At 46.9% G+C, this 27,527-nt stretch overlaps 1 protein-coding gene across 2 annotated transcripts; it reads right to left on the bottom strand.

Moving 5' to 3' along the window:
• Positions 1-10,703: 10,703 nt before the first annotated feature.
• On the bottom strand, positions 10,704-18,655 carry lman2 (lectin, mannose-binding 2). Of its 2 annotated transcripts, none has more exons than XM_086222330.1 (8): positions 18,417-18,655; positions 16,437-16,555; positions 16,029-16,146; positions 15,270-15,352; positions 14,029-14,190; positions 13,277-13,391; positions 12,934-13,053; positions 10,704-12,640 (listed from the first exon to the last, which is right to left on the bottom strand). In XM_086222330.1, the coding sequence occupies exons 1-8, from the start codon at positions 18,550-18,552 to the stop codon at positions 12,480-12,482; spliced, it is 1,014 nt and encodes a 337-aa protein (XP_086078456.1). In that variant the 5' UTR covers positions 18,553-18,655; the 3' UTR covers positions 10,704-12,479. The 2 variants fall into 2 exon arrangements, with proteins under 2 accessions (XP_086078456.1, XP_086078457.1); XM_086222331.1 differs by lacking the exon at positions 15,270-15,352 and adding an exon at positions 15,141-15,220.
• Between the last annotated feature and the right edge of the window lie 8,872 nt (positions 18,656-27,527).

Below are 27,527 nucleotides of genomic sequence, written 5' to 3'. Positions count from 1 at the left end.
TGGAAGACGATCAAGGGAACGTATCCTAAATCACTCTCCTTCATGTCAGAGAGGCAACTCCCATAACTTAACAGGTTTCAACACAGCCGTCACACCTGAAAACGCTGCGTTGCCAAAATACTCACTGTCAAAATGGTTTCTGAGCTCTGGGGATCAGAACCAACTTGTCAACATCAAGCTGCTCTCAGCAGAGCATCAACAAAGAACAATGAGGCTCATTAGGCTGAATAAAGAGGATTCGTCTTTGGGAACGGCTGTAATTAAGAAACGCTTGTTAGGATGCAGACGGATTTTCCTGGAGAGTTTAAATCCACCTGGAAACGACAGTTAAAATCGTTCTGAGAAGCCTCGGCGTCGAGGTTAAAGACTGCGGTTGTGTCAAACTGCAACTGTTCCTGTCTTCACCTCTTCATGTTCTTCTACATTCCACAATATTAATCTCTGGTTTGAGAGATCTCTCCAGGTCTCTCCAGGTTTTTCCAGGTCTCTCCAGGTCCTTTCAGACCTCCATGTACATGTTACGGTCTGCTGGTTCTGCAACCGTTGTGATATTTTAATAATTATTGTCTGAATTATCCTGATAGCAGACACATCAACACTGGGGATCACGTGAGGAAAATATTCTCAAAAAAATGCTCTTTGCATGAAAGAGTGTACATTTGCGTGTGTGTGTGTGTGTGTGTGTGTGTGTTTTTAATCACAGCTACAGCCTGCAAGTGTCCTGCTACCAGCTGATCCCAGGTCAGCGCTTGGTGCTGGGAGAAAGGCCGATGGAAGCAAAGAGGGATCCGACGGTGAAGCGCTGACAGTCCTCCTCTCATCTGTAAAACTCATCCGATGCAAATATTTGAGTTGGTGCCAATAAAATGGCAGACAAAGACTTCCTCCTCACTGAATGATGTGGGCGGGGCGGCGGAGGGAGAAGTTCACCTGGAAGGTGTCTGACTGACAGATGCTGTCAGGAAACTTTTAGTGGGTCATGTGATGAAAGGGAGCGGTCAGAGCTCAGCTCACAGCCCTTGTGTCAGCTGATGATCAGCTGATCCAAGCCCATGAACCCAGAGGGTAGCAGCATGGACTCTGTGTGTGTGTGTGTGTGTGTGTGTGTGTGTGTGTGTGTGTGTGTGTGTGTGTGTGTGTGTGTGTGTGTGTGTGTGTTGGTATGCTCTAACACAGGCAGATGGTGCTGGGGCAGGAGGTAGACACCGTCCAGAGCTCCTGGATGCACGTGTGTGTTAACAGCAGGTCTCAGGAAACAGGAGGAAACTCCCAGCTGATTCGTTGGTTGAGACACAGTTACCACTCATGTTGAGTCTGTCTCACCACTCGTCCATCTGTCTCTCCCTCCTCTGTCCTGCTGGTTTTAGTAAATTATCACTAATTTGATGACATTTTTATCACGAGTATCTGAAACACGCGTGAGGTGTTGGCAGCCAGGCTTTGAGCAGCCTCACCGGCTCCGGTTGTTCTGTCCCCCCTGCGACCCCATTTCTTTTCTGTGGTTTTAAAATCCTGGAGGCGTCACGTTGCACGATGACGACACAGAAATACACCTGCTGTGAAATAACAGATGCGTCAGGCGGTGACGTCCGTGTAGTGTGACTGAAGTGGTTTGAGGTTGAAGAAAAAGGGTCTTCACCGGTGCAACAACAAACTGGATTTCAGGCTGAAATCTGGGCTTGAAATGAGTGGTGGGGCTGCAGGGACGGTGGACTGAATGACAAAAGTTGGTTCTGAGTGGTGGGGCTGCAGGGACGGTGGACTGAATGACAAAAGTTGGTTCTTTGTCCGTGTACACGTACAACCTGCTGAACACCTGGAGCATCCCACGAGACCCCCTTTGGGGACCCTAGTCAGAGCTGTCCGTCCCTGCTTCCGTTCCTCCATGACGCAGCTCTGGTTGTTAAAAGTTTAACTTCTCTGTTTTGGTCTTTTGGCAAAGTTTTAAAAAGTTGAAAGAGACAAAGCTCAGGAAAGTCATGTTTAAGGAAACGGCTGCACAGTTTGTCAGCTGCTGTCACACATGACAGGATAATGATGATGGTGTTTGGCTTAAACTATCATCTGTGGATGTTGGTAATTTTATCAGTGCAGAGCGTTCGCCATGACAACAACGCAAAGGCAGCAAGACGGAGAAGAAAAATGGTTGTAATTTACTCCACTGAGTGCTTATCAGGAGAGTCAATATGGAGAAGCCTGCTATCGTGTGCCACTCTGCCCGAGCTGCTCTGGAGCAGCATTCGGCTGTCAGGAGTCGAGCCCCTCAGAGCTTTGAAACCGTTTCACTGCAGCAGAGTCGCTCCTCAAAAGCTCTAATCAGATGTTAACACTCGCAGCGGAGAACCCAGCAGAACTCCCCGAACTAGCAAAGCACACGCTGAGAACGTCTGCCCTGAAAAATTAACATAAATGTGTTTAAAACGAAAAGCTGCGTTGGTATGAGGAGCCGGCCTCCTGCAGAGTGAGACTTTTGCTAAATAAATGATGACTTAAGCTCCTCGATTAGCTGCAATCAAACAGTTCTTAGGGCGCACTCCTCCTCGCCGTTAGCTGACGAAACCTGCCGGGCGCTGCAGCGGCTATCTTGTTGCTTTAGAGGTTTTTTTCCCCCGAAAAAAATGCTGAGACTGAAAATCAAATCAGGGGATGATGAAATAAACATTGGCTCTAAACTGGAGAGCTGGAGGCACTGTTCACAGCAAATTTGAAATTTGAATTTTTTTTAATGAATTCTGGGATTTTTCCTGCTTTTTTTTTCATTCATGAACCCTGAATTTTAATGTAAATTAAATGCTTTTTACATCCAAGCTTTAAAAAAAACAACCCACAATTTAATTTCTTGTTACCACCAGGTGGTGCTATTACTACTCTGCCCCAAAACGGAATGTATTCTTCTTGAGGGACTCCACACCCTTCACAACCTCCCTGTCCGAGGTCATAAAAACGAGCCTCGGTGAAAGAGCTCAACTATGAAATTGAGATCATCAAATAACTGGGATTTGATGTCTCCTGACGTGTAAACAACGCGGCCGGCGAGGGAAGAATCTGCCTTCAGGAGTGAGGAGCAGACGCTGCACACTAATCCCTCACCTCTCACCTCCCCTTCTCCTGTGTGGAGGTGCAGCACTGCTGGTCCAGGTGGCTGGAGTGTGTTGCACCATGCAAACTGTATTTCTTGTCTTGTGGAGGAGAGCAAGGTCGTGACGGGCGATCTGATAACACCTGAGAGAGCATCTTTGTCTGGAACTGGGACAGACGGCGAGGAGGAAACTGATGAATCCACAAAAGACTGATGGCCTTGAGCTGGGAGGAAAACACACACGCACAAAGGAACATTATTGTCAATTATAAAGTTTTGCTTTCTTTTCTTCTCTTTCCTTGACATCTCAGCTATTGATTTACTTTCATTTGTTCAGGGATGCAGGCTCGGGGGGGGGTGACATATGGAAGCCCACTCAGGCGGGTCAGTGAATAAATATTTCTCTATCGGCTTTAAAATGTGAATGTGGGTGGAGCGTGATGACAAACCCACGCTGCAAAAGTTCAGGGCGCTCAGAAAACATATGACCCCATCACTCAGAGTTCGAACTGACACTGAGGGCGGGGGTCCCTGCCAGTGATGTCACCATGGAAATAGTTTGGAAAGATACATCCTGTTGCCAAATAAGGACAAAAGTATCGCCGATCAAAGATGAAAACAAGAATAATCTACTGACGAGGCCAGCAGCCCCTTCACGCACCGGCGGGGTCAGTGCAGCCACCGCTGACGCTGGCGTGACCGTGAAGGTTTTCTCTGCATGGCGGCGTCAGAGTCCAACATCACCGTTTGTAAAACCAAGTGTGACAGAAGTAGGAACCAACAGTCAAAGATGAATTCATCCTTTGTTTTCTGAAGTGTTGTGTTTTCCCATCAGCAGTGAGGAAATTCATCTGGCCTCAGCCCGTCTGATATCGACGTCTCTTGTCAAGCTGCGCCATTACAAACTTGTTGAAGAGGCTGGCAGCACCAGACAAAATGAAGAGCTTGTCTTTCATTCAAAAGGTGAATGTACCCGGAGGATTAGAGGAGCCGGTTGGGACAGATGGTGGATGAAAAGAACAGGTAACAAGGATAAAACAATTCAACACACCTGAACTGTCCCCGAGGCAGCGTGACGCAAAGTGAGAGACAAGTGGAGACGATGGAATCCAACAATGAGAGCGAGGAGCCTGCGCGTGACTCCATCGACTCGGCGATCGAAGCACCAAACAATGTGAACATTGATGCAACTTCTCTGTGCAGTTACTGGCAAAGAATATCACAGGTGGCAGCGTGAGCACTGGTAACGTTGTTTCTGATGCTGATGAATACACGTGCGTGCAAGAGAGTCATGTGACAAAGTTGCAATGGCTCAAGTATTACGCAGAGGGGGAAAAAAGCGCGCCAGCGAGCAACTTGATCAATGAAGGACTGAATTTTTCCCTCGGAGTCTCTCACCTTTCCCCTACTGAAGCCTCCACAGCTCCAGCGGCAGCAGCCTGGATCTGCCTCAGCACGTCTCAGTCCGTCTGTCCTGCACCTGCCCTCCTTCTTTCCTCATTACCTGTCAGGACAAATCCACCGCGAAACTTCTAAACCCACCGACTACCAGAAAAAAATAATGACTGCACGTCAAATTCAAGGCACCTTTTGGATCAGGGGTTTGTTTGTGTTGCTTTTTTTAGTTTGTCTTTTTTTTTTAAATCTTTTGCAGAAAAAAACCTTATAAACTGAAGTGATGCAAAATATCTCTGGAGACAATTTAAGAAAAACACAGTCCAGAAGTGCAATGACGAGGAAAATAATGTTCTTTGTTGTTTTCAGACAAACGCGTTGGGAACTTTTCATGCTTCGGTTGAGGTGCAGATGCACATCATGCCGAGTGACGCAAATTCAGCTGAAAAGTCACATGACGTCGGCTGTCTGATCTGGCAAAGCCTCGTGGGCGTCGTGATGTTGTTCCGGCGTTATTTTGTATTCTACGGTTTGTCGTGACTACATTAAAAACCTGAGTGCAACTCTTGCAGAAGGTTGTGAAATCTCCTGAGCCTCGTTTGATGACGATCCGGACCCCGACAGGAGGGAAAGTAAGCTCCTGTCTACACGGTGGCGTCTCTGCTGCTGCACGCTTGCCTGGGCGAGGGGGGGGGGTAAATATTTACTTGTGTTTACTTGGATAATAAACATGTAAATTAATGCTGCAAGCAAACAGGAGGTGAAACAAGTATCACACACTTCATCACTGCTTGTTAAAGGGGTCAAATTAAGCCCCTTCTCAGTTTAACGTTCTCATTTTTGTATCAACCAATGCTTGTATTTATTTATTTATCGTCCTCCAGGCCCTGGCGCCGCCCACCTCAGTCACCCCGCCCCCTGAGAAGTCTCCTCTGCTGTGACTGGTCAGCCGTTGAGGCTGCGTTGGAAGTGCCACGCCCTTTAGCACAAAGGGAGTTCTCTTCCTGAGGCAGGCTGAAGGCAGAGAGACAGGACAGCCCCCTGTGATGCGTTAAGGGGCACCAAATCTGAACAGCCCATTGAATCAAAAGACTACAGAGCAACTCAAGGCAACATTAATAACAGATGTCCTGATTTTACAGTGTGTTAGCAGCCACCCCAGCCATCCAAATATACAGTATATTTATGTACACATGTGTCATACATACATACACACATTACTGGACAAGTGGGCCCCTTTAACACTTGGACTTTGTACATTGTGATGCTCAAACTAAAGATTACTTTTTTTTTTTAATGCAACAGCTGGGGAGTTCCCAAAAAGCTGCCGTAGCTGTTAGCAAACTTGAGACAATCAGGAATGTTCCAGGACAAATGGAAGTTTGTTCTTGTGTTTCCCGCGGCAGGATGCAGCGTGTGGGGCTTAGCCAGACACCACGCAGGGCGTGTTCACGCCAGTGAAAGAGCCAGAGCAACGATGGCACCTGCTGATAGGTTTTTACACGTTTCTCATGAGCAGAGAGGCTCTGTGGCTTTGAATGTTCGTTTGGGTTTTTTTGAGGAATTTAGAGAAAGAAAATGCAGAATATCATCTGGGTTGATCAGTCATAGTCAAGAGTGCAGCGTCTGATTTAAAATCAGGGGAGTCTGAGCCAACACCTCACGTGCTGGAGTCCTCGGCTGCCGTTTTCACCATGGTTTTCACTCAAACTTGAACTCCAACATCACAACGTGAGGCATTGATCAGAAGGACGATCAGACGCAGAGCGAGAGATTCTTCCCACAGAGACGATCTCAGGTCGCAGAGGTCGGAGTCGAGGTCAGACGTGGAATTACGGTCCCAGCGAGATCTTATTTACTGTGTGGTAGGACGTATTCCATGCGTAAAAGTTTATGGTGATGCTCATCCTTGTCGTGTCATCAATGTCTGCTGATGCAAATATTTGCATCTCCAAGGCTTTCGCAGTAAACTGGAGAGTATAAAAGTCACTCATCAGTTTCCATATAAAAACTAATCTCAGATTTTAATAAAACCTTCATAAAATCATCAGAGGAAGATGCAAACGTTTCCATCCACTGCTCAAATATCAGGAGGCAGAGTTGAGCTGCAGGGGGCGCTAATCCTACGTGTCGTTATGCCACAATATCAGGTGACCAATACCAGCTTTTATAACTGGACTGGAGAATTGAGCCGTAGCTTTTTTTTCCTGGCATCTTACCACCTCATATATATGATATATTTTATATTTATAAAATTAAGGCAAAACTTCTTTTTTATAAGTGGAAAATTAATCATAGAACTTTTTTTTCTCCATAAAACCCAACAGGGTTCTGAGTTTATGTTACCGAATGGGTGTTTGACCTGTTGGTCCCGCGGTGTCTCCATCAAGTCACTGTGCAGGATTTAACAACTGCAGGCCGGCTCAGACTGGACTCCGGCTCCCAGAGGGCAGCCAGAAGCTCCGCGTTCATGCCAGTTCATCCAAACAGATGTAATTCATTTCAGAGTGTTGCTTTGAGAAAGAGTGACTTCCTTCCGAACACTGGCACTCTTCCCCCGTCACTCAGAGGAGCGACTGACCGCCATTAACCCAAACGTCTGCGTTCTCGCCGTCAGTGTGATTGTGTGCAGTCGAACTCCGCAGCTGGAATAATGGCGGCGACTCTTGAGAGCTCCTTTCGTTCATCAGCGGCTTCACACGTCCGTAGATGCAAACAAACACACGGCAAACGGCTCTTGGTGGCTGCTGCGACACCAGTCGGACAATCGTTGATATTAAGGGACGACATCAAGTGTCAGCGGGTCTTCCAGCGGTGAAACTGGCCGAAGTTCAGACCACGCGTGTGATCCTGTGTTCACTTTACATATCAAAAGTATAAACAATGAAATAAAAACTGTTCTTCATTCTGCTTCTCCTTTCCCCGAGGGAAACCACATCTGATGTTCTTGTCTGCGGGCCTACGTCTGCTCTTCGAGGCCTAGCGGTTTAGCGAGTCGAGCCCTGCTCTCGTGATCACGTGGGCATGTGTGAGTAACGCTCTTTGAACGCTACGCTGCAAAAGGCTGTTTATTGTAACTTGAACCTCTCGTGTGTGACGTCAGCACCGCGGGTAGCCGCTCTCGATGAATCTGTCCCGTGGCTGAATCGCTCGGTGGGACGGACGCTGCTCCTCACTCAACGCATGTGTCAGACCGGCAGGGTTCTTGCGGTTTTTCTCAAGTCCAAGCTGCGGCCTGCAAAAATGCTGCCAGTTTCTAAAGTTGCTGCCTTGCGGCCCTGACGGGGTTCTGGAGGGATTTCTGACTGTTCTCACGCGGTCAAAAACAGTTACGTTTGGCACCAAATCTGAGTAATAAATGACACCAAACCACAACTTGCTGTATTTTCAATGTTTATAGACTGCAAATAAGCATGTGAGGAGAGAGAGCGAGCGAGCGAGAGAGAGAGAGAGAGAGAGAGCGAGCGAGGGAGCGAGCAAGAGAGAGAGAGCGAGCGAGGGAGCGAGCCCGTATACTGGCAGCTTGTTTCAGCAATGCGCCATCATCAGGGTTTCAACTAATGATCCAAAATCTCAAACAGACAGAGGAGCTGAGGCGTCTCTGGAATGAAAACAAACAAAGTCATCTGGTCGGTACATTTCAAATTAAACTGCGGATGATAAAACAATCAATTCCAGAATCAACGGGGGGGGGGAACGAACGGCGTGAAGAAGCTCTTGGAGCCAGCGGGCTGCAGGAGAAGGAGGCGAGATCTCAGAACCTCCTGGCGGTTTTAGTCAGCGCTCACTCGTGCTCGCCTCTCAAGGATTCAAGTGCTTTACATCTGAAAGGTGCTACTCTTATTACCGCTGGCTCCCAGCGGCTGGGCGGCCCGAATGTCTTCTTCTTTGAATTATATTATTATTTTATTCTATTTGTTTATTGAATCTGTGAGTGCGGGCGAGAAGAGGAGCCCCTCCCGTTCCTGTTTATGTGGCGTCTCGTGAAAAACCTCACAGGCATCTGATTAGCACAAACGTCCACTTGGACTCCAGGGTGAACCTTTGACCTCCGGGGGTCAAAGGTCACCGTGACTTCGATGTGTCACGGTGGCATACAGATGCACTGCGACATGTCTGGCTGGTGTACGTTGCCGGAGCAATGACCTCCAACCCAAACAAGTTGTAAGTTTTGACCCTCTGAAATGTCACATAGGAACGATTCATTTCATTCACCATGTCTTACGCTATGCTGTCGCCATAGCAACGCCTGGTTTGATTTAGGCTCAGTAACCTCCAGTGTCATGGCTACCAGATTTTAATTTAGATTTTGAGGAAGGTGACGTTGAGTGGAAGCGGCTGTCTTCAACATGGCGGCCGGGTCTCAAACTCTAGATTTTACAGCTAAAAGCGTTAAAAAACGTTTGAGGTGATAAACACGCAGCGCAGTGTCAGAGTCTCCCTTCCTATTTGGTCGGATTCGATGTGTGTGTGTGTGTGTGTGTGTGTGTGTGTGTGTGTGTGTGTGTGTGTGTCACTGCTGAAAGTCTGATCTCTGCTGTGCAGCACCTTTGATTTCCTAAAGGATCTTTGTTGCCAGCGCGACCTTCAGCACCCCCAGTTCTTCCAGAGTAGAAGAGTTTTGAAGAGCCTTTGAATTTCTCATCTTTGATGAGCCATCGTCCTTCGCCTGCGCGTAACAAAGTCTCTATTGTTTGTCACCCAACTCAGCGCTTTGCTCTGCAACGTGAGTACACAACCGTTTAGTAACAAAGCACCGCTGCAGGAAGTTCTGCCTTCAAGGACGCAGAATAAATATTTGATTGTAGTTGGAACAGAACAAACCTGAGAACAACAGGACGAGACCAAAACTGAACATGCATGTGGCCTTTTGTAATTTTTCAGTTATTCTATCAAATGTCAAACCAGGTTTAGCCGCTCAGGAAAAGACTCAGCGTTCCTTTGGTTCCTCGGTGTAGAAAATCATTTGCCGCCATTTGACTTTCAATGATTTCTGCTCCACTAAATTTATGAGAACATATTTACAAAACTCTAAAAAAAAAAAGCAATAAATAACAGCTGATTACGATGTGAGACTGGAATGTTAGAATGTTAGCGTACCTGAATTGCACAACGTTGTATGAGCGTTGTTCCTCCCTGTCAAGGTTCTATTATTTCAAAAAAAATGCTCCAACACAAATCATTTTTCATGTCTTTTTTTACTTCAGCCGCCTTTATTATTGTCGGCGTGTATCCACATCTGTTTCTCACCCAGCTGTTGGAGGCAGACGGCCGCCCAGCTGTTGGAGGCAGACGGCCGCCCAGCTGTTGGAGGCAGAGGGCCGCCCAGCTGTTGGAGGCAGACGGCCGCCCAGCTAGCGCTCCTTACAAGGCGGGGAGCTCTTTCGTCCCCACTGTCATGGCGGGAGTGTTGAATTAAAGAGTGGGGTTCTACAGCTGCCCTGTTTGTGGTTTGCTGTTGCCGACCCCCGCGGTGTTCGGCTCACGATGAACGGCTAAGAGAGGAGGAACGTTTGAGCCGGTTAAACCGGCCGTGAGTACTCGGCTTCATTTCCTGCCATTTGATGAACAAATCAACAATGTATCATAAAACAGCCTCCGCGCTCAGTCCTAGTCCGGAGGCAGCAGCTCTCCATCAGCGCTCCACTCACTCAGCATCGACGAGGGAAGACCTGGCTGTTTAACTAGTAGCCCTCTCTCTCTCTCTCTCTCTCACACACACACACACACACAGGTCGGTGGTCTGGATTGATAATCTGAGTGTGAGGCGCCTGCGGGCTGCCACCGTGCGCAGCTACACTGGGTAATAAAAATTCAATGAGGTGCTTGAATACTCTTTCAGCGCTGCGTAGAAAGCGACGGGGGACGATGATTGAAGGAAGATTCTCACGTGATCTGAGGGATTCAACCCGGTGGTCAGCAGAGGATTAACAGTTTCTCTGCCTGCAGCATTTATGAATATTTATTAACAAAGACGGGGAGGGAAAAAAATGTATTTCTGGGATGTGAAAGAACAAGAAAACAATCAGCAGCTTATTTGATCAGACTGAATAGACACACACACACTTACCTGTCTGTCACTCCTCTGGCAGACGATAAGTGATATTATAGCAACATCTAGTGTTTGAAGACGGGACATCACTAGAACTGCTTTCTAAAGAGGGAAAGTACGACCAAATGTAACAAGAGGACTTTTGCGACACCATAACACATTTAAAATCTAATACTAAAAGGTATGAATCATATTTATTCTTACAAAGACAAAAAATTTCAGAGTTTCTAGGTTGAAGTGACAAGAGTTGCTGACAAAAACTGAAGTTTCTTCCCTCCTGCATCGCTTCTTCCCGACTCCACAATGCAGAAAGCGCCAGCCACGTACGTTTAGCCTGAGGCTAACGGAGGCTGACAGCAAAACTTTCCAAAAACATCTTTCTTCCTCCGGTCGAGTGCTCTGTCATCCACACACACGCTGCAAACTGAAAACTAATTTTAAGCTTTTTTTAAGACATAGACAAGACATTTTAAGACATTTTAAGCTGCCAGATTATTTACAAGTACTAGTTGTAAAAGCTTACTAATATTTCATTTCTTTAAAGAATTTATTTATGTACACGTAATGTAAACCCACTGGCGTGGAATCAGTAGTGGCAGTGTAGGAAGAGAATTCATCAGGAAGGAAGAACATAAATTAAAAGGCTGTTACGCCTCAGAAAGTACCTTTGCCAACCAGCTGTCAATCAAACCTCCTCTCATAGCATCACACAGCCAAAATGAAAGAAAAATCATTGAATGTTTATTTTTTTGGGCCCAAGTCTCATCTGCTATCATTTAGAGTTTTATGACCTGTACTGCAACCAGCCACCAGGGGGCGATCATGATCACAGATTTTGAGGGGTTTTAATCATGGAGAAGAACGGGCGGTGCTGCGGGCTGCCAGCTGACACGAGCCAATAAAGAAGACAGAACCATCTACAGAAAATCAAACTTCATTCATGAAAACAACCCAAGGAGGCACAGAACACCAGGAACAGAGGAGCTGCAGGATCACTGGGTACCTGCTTCCCTTCAGGTCAACGAGTCACAACGTGACGGCTCCAGGACGCCGCAGAGGAAACGCAGTGGCGTGAACTGGTTAGTCACCGGGTGTCTGAAGCTTTTGTCCTTTCAGGACATTCGGTCTTTGTGCTAGTGGCTGCCCAGCTGCTCCAGATGATGAAATCAGCTCTGGACGTGGGCGAGTGACAGCGGTAAATGCCGCTACATCCCCGGCCTCCAGGTCTTAACACAAATTGGCGCCCAGCTCTGCCGCCGTGACCATCAGCTTGATGTTTTTGGCGTTCAGTGAGCAGACATACCAAGCCATCAACTCCAGGGGCAGGCGAGTCACACGAACGGCTCGGTTTCACCACATTCATCGTTGTGACTCGCTGATCTGGAGCTCAACACTCAGGGTTCCTTGTCTTGGAAAACAAAACAACCCGCCACAATCGCACGTATCCAGGTCGCTCTCAATCATGTTGACAGCGTGATGTCATCATTTCCATCAATTCTAATTTATTCTAAAATTAAAGGAACCTAAATTTGATTTTTAACAATTAGATATTCTAGCAGAGCGGCACATGAACATTAGCATCTGATCGTAAAGCAAATACTTTGGAGCCAACTTGCTTCTTCCAAGTAAACAAAAATATAAAATAAAAGCCAGAAAAAAACAAAACACAGCACGATTTGCCTCCAAATTTAACCCTTTTGTAGCAGAACACAGCTGATAAAGCAACGTGTGAAGGCCACCTTGCAATGACTGACCAAACACGAGGAGCAGAAACAGCATCATCAGTCCCCGTTGGCTCCTCCTCCTTACAAACATCACAAGGTAGAGAAATCCCCTCCCGACGCAGTGCCTCCAAGATCTGAACAATCTTTGGAGAGTAAATTCACATTGACTGAGCTCCAACGGTCCTCTGGAAACAGTTTGTTCCACCACATAAACACCTCCTTTGTCTCCTCAGTAGAACCTCTTGTTCCTCTCCTGTCTCTTCTGGAAAACCACCGCTCCCACCACCGCACACACGACGATTCCCAGCAGAGCGCACAGCAGCAGCAGGAAGACCTTCCAGCCCGTGAGCGGCGTCCCGCGGAAGTTCCCAGTCGGGTCATCGATGTTGTCTGAGGAGAACCATGAGGGTCAGCGTCATGTTTGACTTCTAACCTGCTGTCAGTGTTGTTGTGAGTCCTACTTTGGAGACGAATATTCAGAACTGTCTTTTCATTGGTGCCTAAACACCTGCATCAACGAATCATCTGTTAGCATGGAAGGAACCATCACAGATACATGGGGGGTCCTTCTTCCAAACAGGGGCAGACTGGTTTTCTAGGGGCACCAGCACGACTAGTTTGCAGACTGAAGTGAAATGTTGTGTGAAAATGACGACTTTGGAAGACGCAGCACTTTGACAGACCTTTTGGGGACTTGAGGAGACTGACACTGGGCTCGATCTTGGTCCAGTCCAGGTTCTCCTCCTCGGGGGTGTGTTCCACCATCAGCTGGTACAGCTTCATGGAGATGATGTCATGGTTGTCTGGAACAAAGCATGAACATCTGGACTGTTAATCTATCGTTGCAAGTGCATCCTGGGCTCCCTGCGGCTTCTTGATGGGAGCAACTGGAAGAGACACGTTAGAACTCGGCACATGAAGCGTGAGACACAGGAACATGGGACCAGGTCCGGGTTTGAACGGTGGCCCTCATCCTTAGTGTAGTGGGTACTGCGCTTTCTCCTGAGCGTTCTCAGAGCCACCTACCCGACAGATCCCCCGTGGCTGCCGAGGCACCAAAGAAATATCCAGTGGGAAGACGAACGCCTCCGATGTCGATGCACTCCTTCCACTCGTTCTTGTCGTCCACGTCCACCATCACCTGCAGGACACAGACGGATGATGATGATGATGATGATGATGATGATGATGATGCAACCGCTACAATGTTAAGATAATGAAAAGGTCTAAAATTGATAAAAGCCGATCTAAAAGCTGTAAATAACTTAAAAAAACAATGAACATTTTTGGTTTTGTTCTGTCGTAACTCTTTACTTTTAATCAATTTGACCACTGTTCATCAAGTTTTGCTGGACTTTATTTTGAAGGATGAATAATAAATGGCTTTCATAAGAGCTCCACTCAAACATATTCACTGTAAGCGACTTCACAAGTACAGATATACTTGTGCCCCAGACAGATCGTGATGCTAGAAAGGAGGTTAAAGTCTACGTCATTATTCTTCATTGAAAAGTAGGAAAACATTCCAGCCCTAATTGGGATTTTTGTAGCGGTCCGGATCAAACAAAGACGTTTTATGAGGCAGGCGGACGTCTCTGCAGCACCTGGATATGCAACATAAAATACCAGATATTCAACCTCTCTGCAATTTGAGAATCTCAGAAGGAGACGCTGCCAATTTGATCTTGTTTCTATGAATTTTGGAGCCCGACCCAAATTAAGTTCTGCACTCATCCTGAGTCTTTGCTCCTGACAGACAGGCGCAGTCTCCTACGTACGGTCAGTCTTCCTTTGGAGTAGCGGATGGCGAGGTACGTGTCGTGCTCCCTGTTCCGCAGCTCAGCGGAGCAGCCCCCCAGCTCCGACGCTCGGCCATCTTTTCCGTGGTCGTAGCTCACAGAGCCGTTGTTCACCATGGCAGAAATGTAGGGGAAGGAGCGCTGGTGACAGACACAACCAGGTAAGACACATCCTCTCAGATTGGCTGAGATCGGAATAATCCTGAAACGAAGTGTGATTCCAATAAAATATGAAACGCGGCAGCATAAAAAGCCCAAATGATGACAGTTCACTACGTTCACACAGCAGACTCCAGTCTCACGCCTCAATCTGGGCTCCTCTCCGGTGTCTTGGGTCATAAAGTTCGGATTATTTATTATTCAACTATTTATTTAGTCATTTATTCAGGGCACAACACAGTCCAACCTCTGGTCTTTTCCTTTTTTGGTCAGTTTTATAAATTATGTATATTTTGACAAACGGCTGGTTAAGTTTTGGGTTTTGTTTTTTGTTTTGTTTCTCATCTTTTCTTCCAGCAAATTCACTTTGATTTCCTGGAGTCTGAATGTGGACTGCAGGAGGTCTGGGTCTCTCCTGGACTATCACTATTTGATGGGATTTGGCAAACTCAGCATCCCAACCAACCAGTAACAGGGACGAGGAGCTGGTTCTGGGTTTGGGTTTATGGAGGCCCGGATATAAGATCAAGTACCAGCCAACAAAACACAGCGTGGTTATCTGAAGCTGTTGCTTGTAGTCCAGATTCTGGAGTTTGAACGCAGCAGGTCAGACCTGCATGAGATCATTTTAGACGTTTACAAGCTGAGCTGCCATGTGAGCGTAGCTGCAGCGACAGGACACCATCAGCTGGAATGCGCAAACACACGCAGAGACAAAACACGCAGAGCTCCTTCCAGAGGAGCGTCATGCTTGTGTGGTTAAATCAGTTTACTGCAAATACATGAAAATATGGTTCAAAAAACAAAAACAACACCAACAGTTGACATGCTGACACTTCTGATGTCATGCTGACATAACGCAAAATTAAAAACAACCAGAAAAACTGAATAGCGTTAGCATGCCGACAAGAAAAACCCGAGCAAGCACTCACATCTGTTGCATCATCGTTAGAGTAAGTATCTATAAAAACAGCCAGCCCGTGGAAGAGAGCATTGTTGGAAAAGACGGACCCTGTGAAGAAACAAGCCCGTCAATCGCCGCCACACACAGTCACACTTACATCCATCCCATGGAGGTCATTGCGGAAGGTATCCAAAAAAATAGCCAGGCCAAGAAACTGATCGTGGTTTCCAAACACGGGGCCTAGGATGGAGGCAGAGACCACATGAGCAGACAAACCCGGACAGCGAGGAGACTGAGCTCACCCCCCATCCAGGCAGCGTTTTCACACCGCCTGTTTGCCTCACATTCCCTTTGTTTTGGTCATGTTTCATTGAGACAGTAAGATTTGTTGCAGAGTGGAATACAAACCTGAAGAGGCCACAGCGGCAGGTTGCTCTTAACATTGGATTCTCTTTAGTATCCAATACAGCGACTCTGCCAGCCCTTAAAAGGTTCACTGAGTGGAGAACTTAGACCAGAAACCACAGGTGCAACAAAAATGACAACTAAACAAATGAACCCTCCCGGTCCTTCTTTCATGCTTTAGAAATAAAACGAGATAAAATGCTTATAAGCTATTAACACTAGACTGAGATTCATCAGCAGACAATGTTCTCAATTATCTTATGGATATTCTACTGTATGGAATCCATGGCTTTGGTTTGCTGTGTGATCATTAAAAAATGCCGTAGAAGGAAGTGATGACACGTTTATTCGCCAGTGCCTCTACGAGTCAAACACACCCTGAAGCCTCACGTGCTTTACTGTTAATGTGATGTGTGTACAGAGAGCACCTGAACGCCTGGATCCACATGCGGCATGAGCAGGCAGTAAGATCAGGGTCGCCGTAGGAACGGAGCTTTGGAGGTGTTCTTACCTGGGTGCAGTCTGTCCTTGGTGTACCAGATGGCAATCCCGTCACCATGGAGATTCTTCTTCCCTGATCCATGAACCTTAAACTGGACGTGCATCTCCCAGTCCTTCAGGTAACAAGGCTGTGTGACAGGAGAGCAAAGATCTCACAAAGGCTCAGTGATGCACTTCTGACCGCGTCAGAGAGGAACGCCGCCACTCCTGAGCTCAGCCCAGGCGTCTGGTGCAGAGCTGGACGTTGTTACGCATCAAACGTGTGATAAAATGAAAAGAGGAAGTCAACGTAGACCCGTTTCCTGCATTAGAACAGTTATGTGATGGACACCTGTCAGAAGCCTAAAGCTGAACTGGCGTGGATTCAGTTATCAAGGACCAAGACTAAAGTGTCCAGCTGAACCTGAGAGCTGCTCACCACAGTGTTCCAGATGGACCCCTGCTTGCTTCTCTCATCTGGAGTCAGTCGGACGTATGAGCTGGTCACCAGAGTGCTGCCGGAGAAGTCCCACTGACTGGAGGGACTGCTGCCGACACCTGCAGACCAAAAGTCCCAATGAGGAGGAGGACAAGACACCCTCAGGCAGCTCAGAGACCACGTGACACCACCAGCACGTCACTGATGAGTTAACCTTTGAGCAACAAAACCTGCCAATGCAGTTGAAAGGCACGTTTGAAGAAAAACTGAATAAAATAAATACATCACCAAAATGTCCCTAATTGTCTCAGCCAGAAGCTTTATAAACAAAGTTGCGTCGGATTTTCAATTTACCAAAATTCCTCGAACGAACAGCGGCATGTCAGCCCCCACAAAAACAAACCTGACCATAGAGTTTTGATATTCAATGTCCAACAAAATCTTACAAAAACAAACCAACTGCAATCATCAGCACCTCTGAGAAACTGACAGCTCTGATCTCACCGTCACTGGGACTGAACCAACAGATGCTTGTGAACAGCTGATAAACAGTTAAGCGTGGCGTTAGACACTCAGCATGAGGTCTGTCACGTAGGTGCTAGGTCACACTCGAGGAGAAGAAGAGGGACCTGCTGCAAGTTCCACCTGATTGGAAATGGCAGAGTGAGTCGTGCAGCGTCTGACTTCTGTCTCCTACTGATTTCCATCCTTCTCTCTTGTTGAAACTGCTTGGACTCATTATTGTCATGCTTTCGTCACTCAGATGGAGCTGCAGCGTTTACTGAAGCTGGAGGCTCAAATGTTTCTTTTCACCTGCACACAAGTTCCCATAGCTTAATGACCTGAGACAGAAACGTGGTACATTTTATAACTATAATAAATGAAGTGTACTGGACCTGTGACACAACAGCAAATACTGGTACCCCTGCAAAGAACTACCTGACCTACCGAGAGCAGTTCCTCACTGACCGCAGAGGCAGTCACTCCCAACTGCACATTAAAGTTCTGGTTGCCACGAACACGGAGTCAGGAAATGTGGGAAACCTTGTTTAGTTAAAAATAAAAAGAGAGAAATCAAAAGAGTCCAGAAGCTGAAATGAGTAAATCTGTCTATTGTGTGTCATCATGAACAACTTTAACAGATGCAAAATAACAAGGGTGCTTCATCCCCATCAACAGATACTGCTCAGTTTCCGAATATTTCTGTGCAGTGACTAAAACCGGGTCGATATTTTGAATGTTTCGTCAAATTCTGCTTTTTCAAATCCACGACTGTCATGTTTTTTAGCAGTATCTACAAAATATAAATATATAAACTTAAGTTTTATACAAAGTAACACCCAAATATTGGATATCAGTGAAAAAAATCCAATATCATAAAATCCTAAATCAATAACCTACTCATGTGCTGCTGGATCGGTTCATTTCCCAGTGACCAGCTACATTAAACGAAATTACATTAATTTGGGTTTGGAAGAAATCATGTGTTTGTTTTACTTCTGTACAATTAAAAGAATAAATACATACATGAATGTCACACACGTCACCCCTGAGGGCGCCTGAAGAGGAAACACTGTTGTATTGCAGGGAAGTTTCAATTTCCTGATGACGACGCCCCGGTGGAGGTGACAGGTCCCGGGATGTGGGTGTTAGGAACCTTTCTAGTTGATCAACTGGGTTTTACTGTTTCCTGAAAACTGTCTTTTTCTGCTCTTATTGGTGAGCTACCGCCTCGCAGGGGGACCGTCACCGGGGCTTGCGCGCGCGCGCACACACACACACACACGAGCGCAGGTACTCATCAATAAATAAACAAATAAGTGCAAGTGTGACCGACAACGCGACCGTCTGCAAAATCAATGAACACAAGACGGGAAGAAACTGTCGTTAAAAGAAGCGATAAGTTGAGTTTTTGCCGAACGACGTAGCGGGGAGGGAGGCAGGAAGCTAGCAAGCGAGCTAAGTTGTTGTGAGCGTTACCTTGGTACGGTTTCATTAACGAGTGTTCTCTTTTCAGGTGTTCCGCGTTTCCGTCCGTTATATCACCGGAGACCAGTCCCAGACCGACCAGCAGGAGGAAGATTAGCTCGTTAAAACAAAACCTGGAGCTCTCCATTTTAGTTTAAACAGCCTCGGAGAGAAACTCTCTTCAAAATACTACCCTTCGAAACTCCATTAATCAAGCCGGTCCCTACGGTATTGTCTTCCGTGGAGAAACAACCGACACCCGACGTCTTTTTTTCGTTTTTTTTTCAATTGAGATACACGCAATTTTCCAGCCGTATATTTATACAAACACCCGTTTATTAATTTTAAATATTGATTGGCAACATACATGAAATTTTATTTTTTAATTTAATTCGAATTGATCAGGACGATAAATTAACCTTTGTATGTTTCCTTACGGAGGTTGTTTTGAGAGGGAACCACGTAAATCAGCCAATCACAGATCAGCACATCACAAACTAAGCCAATCGGGGTTCACTTGTTGTTCCGATTTATATCCACTAGATGGCGACAGAAGGCAAAGCTTTTTCTTGTCGTTCTTGCAGTTGAATGTTGCTTTTGAAGAATAATTTGGTTCCACATGATTTGAACCAACGATTGATTATTTCAAGTTAAATATGATTTTGTTAGTAAGTGACAATTTAAACATTTGCTTATTTATATATTCATGAATTTCCAGTGGGGAGAATGAACAGGTGGCATTTACAGTGTTTTTATTTCGATTTTTTAAAATTGTTTATCTGCAAAACAGAAAAGCAAATTTGGAACACTGTGAAGTTTGTTTTTCTAGTTTTCTGTAAGTTTACTTTTTTGTAACGTCCACTTGCTAAACACAACTTTTAATATTGATGTTCTGCACACAGAGATTATTGCTGTTGCTAAATTCCTATTCCAGGTCCTTGCAAGGCTTTTAGTGAAAAAGTGGTCATCGTATTCTTAAATTGTAGCATGTTTAGCTTAATGCAATTTGGTTTATGCATTTAATCTTTTTTGATTACATGCTTGAATGACTTTTACATTTTTTGAGCTTGATACATTTTGGTTCCTTCAAGATCTTCCATCTCAACCTCATAAGAAGCCAACACGTCGGTCAACTGTGGCGCTGTCACGCTGCCGGCGTCCCCCGTCCCTCCTCTCATGGATGACAGCACAGCTGAGTGGCTGGTGAGCATTAAGCGAGACGGACAAATGCATTACTCTGATTTACTGGACGCACATGACATGTTTTGCGGTGGCAGCGAACCAACAGTCACGTAACGCACATGGGGGCGCATGCATGTACAAGCAGCTGCCCACCAGTGGAGATGCAGCGTGAATGAGCACACAGCAGCACACGGGTGAGCGACACCTAAAAGTGCATTTACACACTCACACAGCAACCGAGAAGAAGACGACAACACGCAGGCAGACACCCAAACATCCAAAATGCCACCTACATTTGTTTGTGTCTGCCTCCGCCATCCGTCTCCAGAACGTCTCAGAATATGTGAGGAGGATAAACTTACTTTAAGGAAGCTCTCTGACCGCGTTCACCTCTGGCTCCGTGTGAATCGTGTCATATCTGTAATTGCGGCTCAACCCCCAGCCACTCATCAGCTTCTAGACATAAAAGAGACCATGAACCCCAGCGTTCAGCAGCACTGTCTCCTGCTTTTGTTGTTCTGAAACAGATGTGAAGAGCGGAGGAGCCTGGTGGAGGTTTCGCTGACAGGTTACAGTCGAGTGCTCAGGCTTGTCTGTGAGGCTATTTTTAAAAGGCGAGTGATGGATTTTGTGCATTTTGTGAGTTTAATGCTTCCCTGAAAGCTACACAAATGCTGCTTTCCCATCAATATTAGGCTGTTATGCAACACCAACATCAGCGGGAACCAGGGGGCGTGAGAGGGTCAGCCCGGCTCAGGTGTGGCTCAGCACATCCCGCTAATGATGCCTTCATTTAGGAGTCTCTGCAAGACAGAGACGAGACACAGGGAGACAGGGACACCACGGCGCTGTCGGCCAAAGTTTACAGCCACGAGAAGTGACTGCAGCTGGTTAAACGTACGATAACAGACGTTTCCCAACAGTGCACCAGGGTTCGTGTGTCAAGCCTCAACTGTTGAGAGCGCGTCAGAATTATTTTCCAAAGACTGAAAGCCGTTTTCATCCCCATCAGCTCGGCCTCCCTGGACGCACCATACAAGGGCAAGTCAGAGCATCCAAACTCACTGAACCACAAAGCCATCTGGCCCCATCTGATCCAGATCCGAGTCCACCAATCCCATGCCAGTTACACAGATGCACAATAGTCGGAATCAGATGAGGAACCCAAACAACATGTTGGGGTCATTTCACATTGAAGAACAGCAGGCGAGTGTGGCCCCGAGGGGACAGATGCCAGCTTGAGACTGGAAGGACATGAGCTCCATTCCAGTTCCACGGGGACAAATAAAACAAAATGTGGATGAAGTGTGTTCGCCCCTTCCTCCCAGAGGACTGGCGTGTTTCCCCCGAGCAAACCCCAGTCCAGCGACAATCCTATAAATCTGTTGTTCCCCGGACAGCGGCTTTATTCATTAGAGTGATTTCTAAAGATGTTTTAATTCAGCGCTACCGTCGGAGGACAAAGTCCTGAGATTTAGGCACTTTCACACCCCAGCCTCCAGCCTGTTTGGATGGAACCCTGGTGAGGCTCAGCCACTGGTGCTGTTCATTCAGGGACCCAAACCACCGGTCCAGGACCTCCCTCTCCCAGGTGGTCTTGGCCTGTTTCGATGTGAAACCTTGTGAGGCTCGGTTGCGGTGAGGGAAACATCACTTTTATTTGAATATCAAGAGTTGAAAAGTAGCATTCAAACATGCCGAGTGGTGGTTTCCCTCAATGGTCTTTATGAACACTTGCATGCGGAGCGAAGGAGGATGAATGGAGGTTAACGATGTTCCTGCTCGCCAGAGGCGACAGTCGTCTGGGTAAGAAGGGCGTGACCACGATCAAACAGCAGCAACAGCAACAACGATGGGCACGCACCTGATTTACAAGATGCAGCTGAGACATCAGAGTCCACAGCAGCGGCGAGGCCATGCTGAGCAAGGTTTAGATCCTCGTTAGATAATTCTCCTCAGCCTGTCTCAACTAAGGTCAGAGGTCAAGACCAGCAACCGAACCCTCGATGTGCTCCAGGACGCCACGCTGGTCCACGCCCTGCCCTGAATCTACGTCAGCACAAATAAGAACACGGGGAAGCGGGGAAGATTTCACCGGCTGCTGTGTAACTCACACGTGGCGGCGAGCCCCTCAGGTGCAGGCTCACCTGAGGTACCGGCAGGGCTGATCAGCAGGCGGTTCCTTCAGGTGGCTGATTCTGATTGGCTGACAGGGCCGGCTCGTTGGCGGCGTTACAAGTTGACTGACTGTTCTTTTAAATGCCTGGTTGTGACTCGTCCCTATGATAATGTCAATAACCTTATGTCAGTGACATTTGGCAGGAGGCTCTATGAATAGGCTGTGTACTGCCTGGAGGACCCATTAGTGCTGCGGAGGTCTGTGAACGTGGATCCTTCTACTCATGACTGGCTGTGTGTGTGTGTGTGTGTGTGTGTGTGTGTGTGTGTGTGTTCGCACACATGTTACATAGAGGCCCTGTCATTGTCTGTGGTGTGTAATGACAGCGTTAGCCATGAATCAAGCACCGCCGTGGGACATGTACGCTCCGTGACCCGGCCTCATGTTGCTCTTTGTTTGATCCCCGAGGCGGTGCAGCATTCCTATATGTTGTCTTCCACCTTCTGAATTCTGTGTCTTTGTATAAACAGAAGGCTGGCGGCCCGCTGATGCTGCCTCGTGTGTTTGGTAGCCAACAACCTCTGCTCATCTCCTGCGAGGAAGAAGCTTTTGTGTCTGCTGATGTGGGAGCCACACATTTGAGCAACTGCTGTTTTGTTCTAATTTCACATCCCGGAAGAAATCATGAGAGCCAAATCTGCCCTCAGCCACGTGACGTGTGACCATCGGTTGCTACACAGAAACCATAACCCTTCCCACCCACTGACATTCATTATGCTATGCTAAGTAGTGGCCAGCCTGTCTCTGTAGATCTAAGCTTCCTGAAGGAGGACTGAAGGGTGTCCATCCTCTCTCTCTGGGCAGGTTGGCAAGTGGGTGAAACTCCCAAAAGTTGGTATGATTTTAACACACCTGGAAGTTGTTTTGATACCTGAGAATTCAAGGGAAAGCCTTCTTTTCTTTGTGTAATGGATCAAATCTTATTAGCAGATAAAGGGAAGTAAAAAAATTTAAGACTGTGAATGAAGCCAGGAGGCTGCGAGAGGCGTCACGCTGGGTTCTGCAGTTATTGTATGTTAATCTGACTCATCAGACGTCCCAATCATCTGCTCCCCGGGTAGAAAAATGGAAAAATTATAAATACAAGAATTCATCTGCATGCCATCATGGCACAGATGGTGTTTGTGAGGTATTTATTCATCCAAGTACGTCTGCAACGAGACCTCTGAAAATCTTCAGAGCCTTCAGACGAAGTCACTTCAGCAGCTGCAACAGAATCGGGGAAAGGTCGCCGAGTGGAAGTGTCCTCTTACCAGCACTCAATCAGATACGAAACTCTGGCCTTTGTCACACTGTGATACCTTCCCCCGGCACTTTAGGGAGAGTGATTTCTCATACGCATGGAAATATTTGTGGAACTGGGGAGAGCGAGGAAGATGGAATGGCGGAGATGGAGTGGGTGTAACTGCAGATGCTTTGAAAGTGTGTGGTCAGGGTGGAGGAAAGGTGAAGAAAAATGTTGGTGCAGTAAAATGGAGACATTTTTACTTTGGGGGACCTCTGATGCCGACCCTTGAAATCAGACATGTCAAACACAAACTCCAAATTTCACTGCTTCATTTTGGTCCGTGGAGACGTGGCCAACGCAATAAAATACCCTCAAGCAACAGGACACAAAAACACTCCTGCTGCAACCTCTCAAAGGTACAGCGTGGCGGCGCACCGTGGAGGGCACACCAGTTGCCCCGTGTCACTCCAGGCACGCCACCAGTCCATTCTCTGCACTCTTGGCAGCACGTACTTGTGCGAGCAGCTGCTCTCCGTAATGACCTGAAATCAAACATCTTAGAGGACGCGTGGCCTCGCTGACTGAAACCTCCCCTCCGTCCTGGGAAGTTCAGCTGCTCGCAACACGGAAAAGCTGCTTGACGGACCTTCAAACACGCGAGCACACAGGAGCTGCAGCCCTGCACCCGAGCAGCAGTCGGAGCCGCTGACAGCAGTTCATCTCACATCCACGCTCAATGCTCCGGGGTTTCCCTGCTTGCTCCTTCCCAGCTCCCGTCCAGATTAAAGTAGAAGCACCGGCATAAAAGCTGCAGGTTTACAGTCACTGTTTGATTCGGACTCTCTTCAGATAAACGTAGTGACAAGAACAGCGTGTGTCTCCGGGAGACTTTCAATTGCACCATCAAAAATATTCAATGTAATCTTCCCATCAATTCTTCACTGTAGAAGTTTGAGTTCAACGATTAAAACTCATCAAGTTTGTTTTTTTTGTTTTTGTTTTTGTTTTTGTAAAGATTTTACTTTTATGTCCAAATTCTTGTACTGGATATATTTGGGTCAGTCAGGAATCCCACGGCGTACTTTTACTTTGAGTAGTTTTATCCAAAAAAACTAGAAAGAAAGTCTTCTGAATAAGTTATCACAGGCAGTCAGCCAGGTCTTTGTATCTCAGTCAGTTTTAACACTGATTTTTAATCTTACGACCATCAATATTGATGTTGTTATATCAGGTGTATTAGTGCCTTTTTTGTTCCTGCCTGTTTGGCTCCATGCACAAATGTATATTGTACTTCTAATTGATCAAATAAACTCAATCATGTTCTCCCTCAATGTGTTTTCTGGGGCAATCAATCAGAAAATGACAGTAAAACCCGCCTGTCTTTTCAGTCACAGACGTTCTCTCCATTCCAGCGAAGACAGGCCTGCTCTTTTTCTCTGTCTTCCTGCTGTTTGCCGCTGACCTCTGCCGTGTTTACCAGAGCTGGTTTTCTCAGAACGACTGCACGGGGCTGCAGGAAACCAAGTTAATGAGACTGTGAGACAGAACCGAAGCTGGAACCAATCAATAAAATCAACAAAAAACCCCGTAAAATAGAAACCTCCATCGTGGGCACATCGTGAGCTCTGACTGCTGAAAGTGTGAATTCCTCTGTGTCGTCTTCCTAATTTGTCTTCTTCCTAATGCTCTTTTCACATCCACGCTGCGCTGATGTGAAAAGAGCAGAGTGCGAGTGGTGGTTTGGTACGATGTGCTGGTACTGCTGAACGCCAGCGACGAACACGCGCTCAGAACTCTGGGTAGAAAGCAGCCTTCAGCCTGGTTGTGCTTCCCTCTTTGCACTCTTCAGCAGTTCCCACGTGCGTTCATTTTGTCTTTGTCTGCCTAACACGACAGGTCATCGATGAAAGCAGCAGAGGGCTCGTTAATGCCGTCACACCTTTTTCTTCTCTGCCGCTGTTTCCGACCTTCCAATACAGGGATGTGATTGATCCTGCCAGCGATGGTCATCATTTCTGGCCTGGTGGATAAACTTCTGCTCTGAGGGATTCAAATTATTTCCATTTCAGGAAACATGTGACATATTCACATATCCAGCCAGATTCTGACATGATTTCATGGCGCCTGATCAGTTTCAGCGGGAGGCGTCTTTGTTCCATTGTCCAGGAACAGCGATGACACGTGTGGGACGCTCTGTGTCACCATGCTGGAAACTAGCGCGCCGGTTCTCTTGGTCTTTGGTCTCCTACCATGACAATTCTTGCAGCGTGCAGGTGGCGTTTCGCATGATGTCGACCAGTAGCACGAATCTGATCCACGTCCACCGCTGGATTCAAGACACGTTCCACAAATGCGTCAGCAGAAGTTGTCTGGTCCTTCCTGAATAATCAGCTGGAGCGCTCAGTCAGATTCAGACACGCAGACACGCTTGGTTCAGGTGAGGAGGGAACGACTGGCTTTCACTTAACCACTGTTGTTTTTCTGGGATGACCTCTGTGTGTGTGTGTGTGTGTGTGTGTGTGTGTGTGTGTGTGTGTGTGTGTGTGTGTGTGTGTGTGTGTGTGTGTGTGTGTGTTGGAGAGAAAGATTAATGAATTTTAAGTTTATTCAGCAGGATTCCAGGTTTTTTGCGGACCAGAGGGGATTGCATGGAGGGTATGGGGATTATCTTGTGTTTGCTGTGCTGCTGGATGGAAACAGAGAGGAAAACAAAGCCACGTAAACAGAGAAGACAATTAACACCCAGTCAAGATAAATGTTAATCAGTTAATTATCTGAATTTTCCTGTAATCCTCTGCTGCCCATCGCGTGGCAGTAGACGTATAAATGACACACATTGTGTAAAATATTGATTTACTGTTGCTGCCCAAGAGAAGCAGGCGACGGTTGGATGGTGAATGAATTTGTGACTTCAGATCCACAGATTGTAAGAGCACAGGTTGTTGTGATGAGCACTTGATCTCAAGCTGCAGGGCTCCGGGGAACGGGAGCACGCAGAGAAATGAATCGATTTTTCAAGCCATGAGATTTGATTTGATACCTCAGTTCAGTTATTTTGTGGTTTTTTGGACAAGTTCTATCTTTGAGCTGTGGATGAATTAGAATTAGGGGAGAAAATGTAGCTTGTGTCTCCATGCTAACTAAATGAAGGGAGGGAATTGTATCCTGTGCCCCCCCCCCCCCCCCCCCCCCCCCAGGACCACATTTCTCAAATAAATTAAACTGAGGGAACAAAATGTACCTCATGATCTCAAAATAACTGCACTGATGGAACATTTTACTTCTCGTGGCCACAAACGAATCAAATTGAGGGAATAAATTCTGTTGTTTGGCCTCAACATCACTAAGTTGAGGTGAAAAGTTATATTTTGTGCATTTAATATTTGATGAATGAAACCCAGTGGGGGGTGGGGGGGTACTTTGATCAGCAGTGACATTTAGCAGAAGTGACTCTCGGGGCGAACTTCATTTCACACACACCACACACACCGCTGGTGTGTCTCTAATAGGACAAACAGAGTTTGAGGGGTTGGGATGCCTCCGTGGCGGGGGGCTCAAACGCCAGTCACCCGGCCGTGATCTGTCTCCTGTCCTCTCTGTGAATATTGACTTCTCCACCCTTTCAGGCTGGGTCACAAACACACTTGAACACCGGTGTCAGATAAAAACTCGGCTCCTGCTAAATGTCAGCCGGGAAAATAAAAGCCTCGTTTCAGCCGGACGTGTTTCTGACATTCTCCCGCAGGATTAATGAGGTCGGATGAGCTTGAAGGACGGCTGGGCTCACCCCGAAGGGACGGGAAAGGAAAAAGACTGGAGGAAAGACAAGAGGGGAGGCAGAGTGACAGATGCTGTACACATACAAGAAGTCAACAGGAAGGAAAGAAACAGATGGCTGTGAAAAATACAGATAGAGGAGAAAAGCAGCAGAGAAAATCTGACCAGAGTGTAGATCCACAGGGACGTAGGTTGTGGCGTGAAAAATGAATAAAAATAAACACATTAAAAATCTCCTCCAGGGAACTTAACAGCTTCTCCAGAATTAGAGCTCATCTTAGTGAAACACTGGACTGTGTTACAATACGTAATAAACCCGTCATGAATTCCAGACGTGCTGCTCTCAGAGAGTTGGGATTCACCTCCGGGACCTCGGTGGTTCCGGCTGTTCCCCTCCATGGTCCTCACCAGACCTCCCGTATCACAGCAACCCAACACTGCACCACGCTTTCAGGGGAGCACCTGGATTTTCCCTCGGGACAGCAGCTCTGGTGGTAGCAGGGCCTGACTCCTACATCGCCACAACTTGCACCACCATCTTTCCCGGTGCACGGAATTATGACTTTAGGCTTCGGAAGTGTAGTTTCCTGCTGACAAAGACAAACAAATGGCAGCAAAAACATCGGCGCAGGTGATCATGAGCGCTGGTCCGATTGCTTCCTCCAAGGATCTCTGCTCTTTGGGCGAGTAAAAGGCAGAAAAAAGATTGGAAGGTAAAAAGTTTCCACCCGCCAGCTGAAGTGTGGGGAGTGAAGTC

Source organism: Aulostomus chinensis, chromosome 13, assembly GCF_037954235.1.
Source record: "Aulostomus chinensis isolate RoL2024-O1b breed Wild chromosome 13, RoL_Achi_v1.0, whole genome shotgun sequence".
NCBI classification, from domain to species: Eukaryota; Metazoa; Chordata; class Actinopteri; order Syngnathiformes; family Aulostomidae; genus Aulostomus; species Aulostomus chinensis.
Note: the sequence above shows the minus strand (reverse complement) of the source record. Positions and strands in the feature narration are given on the sequence as shown.

What these genes read in the sequence shown, in the direction of transcription:
- lman2 (XM_086222330.1), bottom strand. Translation starts at nt 18,552, where the DNA reads ATGGAGAGCTCCAGGTTTTGTTTTAACGAGCTAATCTTCCTCCTGCTG. An exon ending in GTTAATGAAACCGTACCAAG is followed by an intron (nt 16,556 to 18,416) that starts GTAACGCTCACA and finishes TTTGGTCTGCAG; the next exon opens with GTGTCGGCAGCAGTCCCTCC. An exon ending in GGTCCATCTGGAACACTGTG is followed by an intron (nt 16,147 to 16,436) that starts GTGAGCAGCTCT and finishes CCTGTCACACAG; the next exon opens with CCTTGTTACCTGAAGGACTG.